Source organism: Tenebrio molitor, unplaced genomic scaffold (assembly GCF_963966145.1).
Source record: "Tenebrio molitor unplaced genomic scaffold, icTenMoli1.1 SCAFFOLD_805, whole genome shotgun sequence".
Lineage (NCBI taxonomy): Eukaryota > Metazoa > Arthropoda > Insecta > Coleoptera > Tenebrionidae > Tenebrio > Tenebrio molitor.
This window is the reverse complement of record NW_027184236.1, coordinates 6,956-16,168: the sequence shown is the minus strand read 5'-3', so window position 1 is coordinate 16,168 and position 9,213 is coordinate 6,956. Positions and strand designations below refer to the sequence as shown.

Sequence of the window (9,213 nt, the reverse complement as noted above, 5' to 3'; positions counted from 1 at the left end):
AACGATAATACGTGACTTCCCGTAAGCGGTAGTTTTGCGTTAGGCCCAAATTCACCCAAAAGGTGAATAGTAACGGCAGTCACACCGGCATACCTACGAAAAGTGATAGTGATTGTAGTGTCTTCAACATCAACACTAAATTCTTTCTTACTGATTTGAGGCCCAATTAATCCGGCTGCGCCCGTATCACCTTTCACACCCTGCAAACCGCGCTCACCTTGGATACCCTGGTCGCCAGGATCACCCTTAGGGCCGCGCTCGCCTTGCACACCATCATTACCGGCGAGTCCCTGAATACCTTGGGGGCCTTCAATACCCTGTATGCCTTGCTCGCCGCGTAGACCGGCTTCGCCCTGCTCGCCAGTTTCACCCTTTGCGCCGGTGTCACCTTTTACGCCCTGCTCACCCTGTAATCCGCGTGGGCCTTCAGGACCTTCAGGGCCTTCGTCGCCTGGGTCGCCCTTGTCACCTTTCGCACCTTGAGCACCTTGTGGACCGCCAAACTCGCCTAGGTCTGTCCAGGCACCGTCAATCCATGAGTACAGGTCGCGTCCAATAATGAATGCGTCGCCGGGCGCACCTGTGGGTGGAAGGTCTGCAATAGTCTCACCGTATCCAATAATGGTGAGGCCAGCGCCCTGCTCGCCCTTGTCGCCCTTATCGCCCTTGTCACCCTTGATGCCAGGTGCACCAGTGTTACCAATATCACCTTTGGGGCCGCGCTCGCCCTGAATGCCCGTGCTACCCGTGTTGCCAGGGTCGCCCTTTGCGCCCGTATCGCCCTTATCACCTTTAGGGCCGCGCTCACCTGAACCGCCTTGCACACCCTGTGGGCCGCGCTCACCCTGTGAACCGGTTGTCCCGCGCGGTCCAGTATCGCCAGGCTCGCCACGGTCGCCCTTTACACCCTGAATACCCTGAATGCCTTGTTCACCTTGCAAACCGCGCTCACCTGCGGGTCCCACGTCACCACGGGGGCCGGTTGGACCTTGTGGACCTTGCACACCTTGTGGGCCGTCTGCGCCTGTTGCGCCGGGCATACCACGGGGGCCTATTTTCTGTGTGATTGTTTCCGTGTATCGGGGATTTGTGGGGTCTTCAACCATTTTATCTATCCTTAGATTTGTTGGGCCGCTTGCCAGTTGATATTTAGTGAGCCAGTAAGGTTTGTTGCTACTCGAATAGTGAAGCCGTTTACGGTTTTATTCTTAATGGTAACAATCAGGCTTGTGGGGGTTTGTGTGGGTGCCAATTCAACACCATATGTGATTGCGGGTAGGTTCGTATTCCCGCCGATACCAAACGTAACGGCAGATTCTCCCACACCATCAACAATGCTAATAGACTGCACACCATAATACAGGCTAATGTTTGCAACGCCCGGCAAACCGGGGTCGCCCTGATCACCCTTTGGTCCAGGCTCGCCAGGATCGCCCTGTGGACCTGTGGACCCTGCCGGGCCGCTTTCACCCTGTGAACCTCGTAAGCCTTCAGCACCGCGGGGACCTTCAGCGCCCTGTGGACCCATGATGCCCTGAGGCCCAATCTCACCGGGAATGCCCTGCAAGCCCCTGTCGCCCTGTTCCCCGGTAATACCTTGTGGACCCACTAGGCCCTGCTCGCCGCGCTCGCCACGGTCCCCCTGCGGTCCCTGAGGCCCGGTTGCACCAGTCTCACCAATAGGTCCAATAGGCCCACGATCACCTACAGGCCCTTGTGGGCCGGTTTCGCCCTGATTCCCGCGCGGTCCTTCAATGCCTTCAGGCCCAACGGGTCCAATCTCGCCGCGCTCACCCTGAGGTCCAGGGGGGCCAATGGGACCAGGGGGGCCGGGCAAGGGTCCCGGTTCAGTATCGGCATCTGCCGTGGTGTCATGCTCGTAAAACACCCTACCGCGCGCATAGGTTTGTGTAACCTGTGTGTCTGATAGTTGCAAGTCCCACGAACCGCCAAGGTCTTTCAGCGTGTATTCGCGCGGAAGACTTAAACTAATCAAACCTGCAACGGGGTCTAGTACCTGCACAATGAGGCCGATACGTGAGTTTGGAGACGCACCAGGCGATATAGCCGCCTTCCACCCAGATTCGGGAATACCTTCACCGTCTGGCGGGGTGATATTTATTTCTTCATAGAATGTGTCGCCACGGTATATATGTAGGTGTGCGGTTGTAGGCGTAGTAGACATTATTCGTTACCGTCCTGTGTGGGGTGCGTAACGGCAAGACCGGTAACGCCAAACAAGGCAGCGAACACCACACCTAATGCAATAGCTTGTTCGTTAGTCACCCATCCAAACACTACTGCAAGCGCACCTAGAGCAACAAGTAAACTGTATGCCCACCGTCTGCGTGCAAGCGTCCAAAATGGATCTTTTGCGTATTCGCCGTTATGATGCTTCATTACTTTTTTCCTTTTCAAAAGTAGGGGGTGTAAGATTATTGCGGTAAATAAAGTCAATGAGTTTGCGCTCACGCATCCAATACCCGTGTTGCTCTATTTCTAACTCGTCAATTCGCTTTTCAAGTACGTTTACTCGTTGTGCAAAGAATCCTGTTATGAGTGCTGCTGCAATCATGATTGCGGCATTTACACCTAATCCGATAAGTTCCAAAACAGGGTAATCCTTACATGCGAAACTGCCAACAACGATTGTTCATTGTCGGCAGCTTAGCACACGCGTTAGCTTGTAAAGAGAAATGCGTCAGAGTCGAGCAGAACGATTTTCACATCTTTCTTGTTGCCCTTCAGAGCTTCAACACGCGCATACACCGCAACGGGGGCCTTACCGCCAACGTATCGCTTAAACTCACGTGAAGCCATGAGATTACCGTCTGCACCAATCACCAATCGTTCAGTGTAGTGAGTCGAATTACTTGCGTTCGTCTTGCCGGGGTTTGTCTGCCAAATGAGTTTCAGGTCAATCATGTCGCCCGGCTCGCCAACTGCGTACACGTGTGGGGTGATTGAATATTGCCCAACACCGCCAACGATATTTACCGCCTGAGATTCTACGTCTTTGCTTGTGTGTAGGTAGATTCCGCGCCCTGGCTTGATTATGCGACCACGCTGACGTGCAAACTTGTCTTCCCTATGATATGCAATCACTTCTTTGCCTTTCTTTGGTGCAACGGGTTTTGCCGCTGACTTAATGTATGGTACGGGGTTAATGTCGCTGCCGTTATTGCGCAACATAAAGTGTAGGTGATTGCCGGTAGCCATGCCTGTAGCACCTACGTGTCCAATAAAGCTCTTACCCCCGACAACTTTCTCGCCAACCTTGCGCCAGGTAGGGGCCTGAAAATGAAAGTAAAGTGTTGACCAGCCTTCAGGGTGTTGCACCTGAATGCCGTTACCGCCACCCACAGAATCCCACCCTGCCCAAATCACGGTACCATCGTGCGCGGCGAGTACCGGCGTTCCACCTTTTGCTGCATAGTCTTGGCCGTTGTGCAGTTGCGCGGGTAGACCAATAGACGGAATAGCTGCGCGCCACCCGTAGCGGTCTGTAGGTGTGGACCCTGGTAGGGGGTGTGTAAGTGAAATACTCATAAACCTAACTCCAATTCAGTATGCGGTACGTAGGCCGTTTTCATAAGTTCTACTTTTACCTTGAGCTTACCGTCTATGGTCTGACTGAACAGCTTTACGTCTTCACGCGTGTAAAACGTTCTTAAATAACCATAATCGTCTATTCGAGCAACAACGCCCGTAGCGCTACTAATCACATCTTTGTTCACAACGGTTGCTTTAATAAGGTCCCCAACCTGCACGGTTTCCCACGGCACAAATTTTACTTTACTCATGTCTACCTCTTGAAAATGTCCAGGAATATGTTACGGGTTTCGGGCTGATCGAAAGTTATTCGCGCATGTCTGAACGCGGTTCGTAAGTTGCCCGTGAGCTTATCAGAATATGTTATGAGTGTCTTGTCTTCAGTCATATTCTCTTCCATGAGTGTAAAGACGTTTTGATTTACCGGCAACTTTTGTTGCGCATGATAATATCCTGAACCGTAATACCAGATACTAATACTGCCTAACGGTAATTCGAGTGTGCAGTAATACTTCGCGTCTTCAGGCTTTTTGCGCACCATCTCTAGGTGATTATCGGCAAACCCTGATTCAATAGCAAATTCAGCAAAATCTGTTCCCTTGACAAACTTACCGAAACGTGTTTCGTACATTTCATTGCGAAAGTCTTTCGAGTCGGGAAAGTGGCACGCAATAAACCCTTCAGCCATTCTAAATAGCTCGCCTTCATCTGGCCGAATACGCCACTGAATGAAGTACGGGTTATTGATAGATACTGAGTTGGCAAGGAACCATACGCGCGTTTTGTCTTGCCCACGGTCCACGGTACTGTAAAAGTTCATGAGTGTTCGAGCTTCACCGGGCAGATAATGGTTCATACTCTTTTCAAGAATAAATTCATCAAAAATAATGTTAGTAACGTGGGTATACGGTACTGACTTGAGTTTCTGCGCCTGAGTGAGTGCAATAGCAAACCCCATGATTTTCCACTGGCGTTTCTTTGTTTCGCGCTCACTCACAGGTGAACACTCAAACATGCGCCCATTCACACGAAAATCGTAATTTGGGTAGACCGATTCAATGTCAACAAAGAATTGCCTGGCAGATTCCATTTCAGTATCGAACCTTCGTAGGTAAATGAATTGGTGGCCGTGTTTGAAAAATTGGTCTAGCACATACTTTTTGAAGCCGTATGTTTTACCCAAACCGCGTGCACCCATGATGAAATTAAATACCGCATTGAGCGACATAATTTTATCAATCACATAATATGAAAATTTCTTAGGCATTGTTACAGTGTAACACCCTTAGCTTTGAAGTAATCAAGCGCGCGCAACCAAGGTCCCCACTGATTCCCGTTCGTGCGTACTTCAACATGCAAGTGTGCCCCGCCTGGTCCAGCGGGTACGGTATAACCGGTCCACCCTGCAAGGCCCACACGCTGACCTGTAGTAACACGCGCACCATTACCCACATCAACACGGTTTAAGTGAAGTAAAGCAATGCCCACGTTTTCACCGTCAGGACGAATAGTTACTGTCCCGGCTGCATACGTTCCCCACGGACCTGCCCAAATAACCGTACCGTTACATGGTGCGTATACAGGTGGCTGACCGCCATAACCTGTACCAAAGTCAAGCGCCCCGGCAGCGTGTGACGGCTCACCGCCATAAGTAGTCCACCGGCCTTTAGGCCAACTGTTGCCAAGTGGGTGCATCCAACTCACCGGTTTAGGTTTTGCGGTAGCGATAAATGATCTGCTCGTAGTTTGTCCCCAACTATCGCGCACCGTTACGGTAATAGTTGCTTTACCTACCTTTTTGAAGTTCACCGTAACTTTATGACCGCTTACTGAAGCTGTAACGTTACTCGATGAAGTTTTCAGGGTGTACCACGTGCCGCTGCCCGTATACACCTTTGAAGATAGGGTGAACGTTTGTGAAGTTCCCACGTTACCAGAGCGACCGCCAATAGCCGCCAACGTGGGTACCGTAGGCTGAGTGACCGTAAACGACCGGCTTGCAGATTGTCCCCATTGGTCTGTAACTGTGATTGTCACTGTGTCTTTACCAAACCGGTTTCCAGACACTACTAGTGAGCTTGCGCCAAGACTTACAGTCCTTTGTGATGAAACAGAGACTTTTGGGTTTTTACCAAATGCGGTATAAGAAAACGGTTGTGAAGCGGTTTTACCCGTCAACACAGTAAGGTTACTCAGTGCGCCAATAGACGGTTTCGGCGGTTTCGGTACGGGTAGCGTCCAACGTGTTTCGGATTGCCTGAGCGCAAACACGGCTCGTTCTTTATCCGTGAAAATGGCTTGCATCATGCTATCGGCAGATACGTTAATGTGCTGAATGTCGGCATATCCGCGCGTTCGGCTTTCGGGAACTAACCAAGACCCTTCACGGAATAGCAGAGTTGTAGTGCCGTCAATCTCATAGGTAAAAGAGTTGACGGCACTACGGGTAATTACTGCAACACTATCCATAGAGTGAATCTAGCACACCGCGTGTAATCGAGTCCGTGTCTAGCACTACCTCTGAAAGCTTTTCATCGAGTTGTGAATCAAGCGCGGCCTGAATCGCGTCTGCAACAACCTCAGGAATTGATGCAAGCGAACTTTGAACCTGATCGTTAATCAGGTTCAGGGTACTGATTTGCTCTTGTAGCTCTTCAGCGTAAGTTACACCGTCATTGTATGTGCGTGGGACAACGTAGGGGGTGTTGACGTTGTTTACGAATTTTCTAGCCATTGTGCTTTCCTTAATATCTTGATACGTAAAACCCGTATGGTTCACGAATTGTTCCAGCGCCAAATATATTCATAAAAACTTCTTCAAGTTCTTTTAATACCAGTGTGTCAGTCTGCACAAGTGATTCCCGATACTGGCTAATGAGAATGCCCGGCGCGCCGTTGTATCCGTATACGTGACTATCTGATTTACTCTTGTCTGTAGCATCACTAGACTGCACGCCATTAGCCTGAGTCACACTGTCAGCGGTAGTGTTACTTTCAGTATGGTTTGCTTCAGTAGTTTCGCCGCTCGTTGTGGTCTTACCCGTTTGGTCCGTTGCGCTCGTTGCGTAATCCTCGTTACCCTTCAACATTGTTTGTGGGGTGTCAGAACTTACTGCGCGTGAACCTGAATTAGACTCAGTATTCGTTCCCGTTGTTGCCGTACCGTCTCCGGTAGTTTCGCTATTATCGGTGCTCGTTGCGCTGTTTTCTGTCTCACCACGAACTTGCGTTTCAGACTCGCCCGTAGCCAGGGTACGCATATCAATGGTTCTTAATGGGTCAAACTCAAGTTCATCAGCTTTATACATGCGACTATAAAACGGCATGATTGAACTCATTTTGACGCGCAACATTCGCCTAAAATCGCTTGGCGTTTCTGCGCCAATTTCCGCGTTCATGAAGCGGTCAACAATAAGCCCATTCAGGCGAACACGGTACCTAGGATCATGAATAGGGTACGCGCCAAGACCTACAACGTCAGCGCGGTTTAGCACGCTGCCAACGTCTGAAGTAACTATCTCACCGCCAACGGCATCAATATAGTCCTTAAACTTCATGGTGTAATCAGCCATTAGATTCTCCAATCTGAGATGCTTGCATGTCAAGAGCGTTTGATTTACCCCGATATGATACGCGAATACGCAAGTCAGGATATAGCCGATTTATTTCGTCAACTGCCTCTTCGCGTGCGTTCATGGCAACTGCGCGGGTTACGTCAACCTGCTCTTCATTGGCTTCAACTTCGCCTTCAATCAGGCGTTCTTTTTTGTCTTGATTCGCATTGTCAATTCCTAAGAATCCCATGCACTCGTTATACAGACGCGCGCGTAAGGTATGCAACTTGTCAAATCCGTCAACATCTATCCCCATATCGAGCACTTCAATAGCGTCCGCAAGCTGTTCTGTGACCATCAAAAAATCGGTACCGGAATTTAGTTGCTTACTCATGTTGATTGCTGAAAGCCTGAGGTTATCACTACCCTTAAACACTTTGGGGTGACGTGAATTGAGCACATTAATATCAATGGTGCGATCTACGCGCGCAAGCCGCTTAGCATAAATAGCTACGATCTGAGCGTTAGACTGACGCGTGTAGTTCGCCCAAATGGGTACACATTCCTTGAGTAGTGGGTTATCACGCTGAGTGTACTTCAATCTGCGCGGCCTGATTCCGTTCCCATAAATGGTGTACTCAGTGTAATTATCATACGCATTCATGGGGCCTGAACCGCTGCCCTTCAGGGCAAAATACTTATCATAATCGGGGTTATTGAAGAACACAACGAGTCCGTTATAGAATAAGGTTTTTTCGATGAAACGGGGGTCAATGCCGTCAGGCAGATTTTCCCACTTGAACCTGTTCATGGATACTTCCATCAACATTGTTCGATAAAATTCCTCAAGAATCGTCTCTTCAAGTTCGCCTTCGCTCACGTTTCGACGTTGCATGAGTCGATTAAATTTAGAGTTTTCTAGCCAACTCATTATTGGTCCTCAATTCTGATACCCGGTAGTGGCTGATTTGATGCCATGTCTACGTTTCCAATGTCATTTGCGTCTTTCCATACCGTAACACCTTTTTCCATAATTCCGCGAAAAGCTTGACGGTACAACTCAGGCATATTTCCGCGCGTAATATATACTTCACTCATTTTCCAGTAAGTAAATTTACTCATTACATGCAAGTCTTTTGGCGGTTTCTGGTAACGGTTATGCGCGTACCCATAGCGCATGAAGTAATTACCAATTCGCATGAGGTCGCCAATATGCGGTAGCTTGAACGAAATTTTAATGTACGTTCGATTTGTAATGACATTCAAGAATGCCCCACCAGACTGCGCGCCAACCTGTGGGGGTGTCAACTCAGTATCACGTGCCTGTGCATTCATCATGGCTATGGATGCCTGATAATCGCCACGTGCCGCGCTATTAGCCAGGTTGCGGTTATTGCTACTGATCTGATTACTAGCCGCTGTTGAAGCGCCCTGAGATGCCAAAGACGCGTTGTTGCGAATAGCTAATGAATCTATGTTTGACTGCATCGAAATATTATTCGATATGCCGCCAGTAATCGCACTCGCCGCGCCTGAAGCAAGACCGGCAGCCGCCCCTGCGGGTCCACCAATCATACCCAGGCCCGTGCTCGTTGCAATCCCGCCAATGGCGTTCAAGTTCTGTTGTTGCATCATGGTTTGATTCGTCAGCGCGGTTTGTTGACTATCAGAACCGCGCCCGATACCTGCAAGCTCGCCCGACAATCCTACGGCAATGCCTGAATTTTTGTAGGCCATTTCGTTTGCTGCCATTGTTCGCTGATATGACCAATCAGCCGCGCTACGTGCCGCTTGGCGCGTGTTGTAGTTACTTGCGCTCGCAATATTCGCGCCGTCATTCACGATAGGCACGCGGGGGAAGTTTGTGAAAGTCAGACTTGCTTCAAACTCTAAATCATCAAGATACACGCCAAATTTGGAATAGTTCGGATTTGTTGTTACCAGTCTCTCAGAGCCAGGAATAACACTGAGGTATTGCTTCAGGTTCAAATCTTCACTGTTGATAAGTTCAGGTTTCCAGTAAATCGGTGCGCCGTCAGCATCAGATATTTCTACCTGCAAATATGGTGAAGTAAGTAGCTTATCAATGTGTCGAACTCTTGCGGGT

The 9,213-nt window shown here is 49.5% G+C and overlaps 1 protein-coding gene across 1 annotated transcript; it reads right to left on the bottom strand.

Annotated features, from left to right (window-relative positions):
- Positions 1 to 217: 217 nt before the first annotated feature.
- On the bottom strand, positions 218 to 8,858 carry LOC138141025 (collagen alpha-2(IX) chain-like; the record flags this gene model as incomplete). The annotated part of the gene is made up of 8 exons (XM_069061781.1): positions 8,684 to 8,858; positions 7,273 to 7,508; positions 4,900 to 4,976; positions 3,609 to 3,669; positions 1,709 to 2,017; positions 1,354 to 1,651; positions 638 to 997; positions 218 to 508 (listed from the first exon to the last, which is right to left on the bottom strand). Coding segments are annotated over exons 1-8 (1,807 nt in total), but the record flags the coding sequence as incomplete, so codon positions are not given.
- Positions 8,859 to 9,213: the final 355 nt, after the last annotated feature.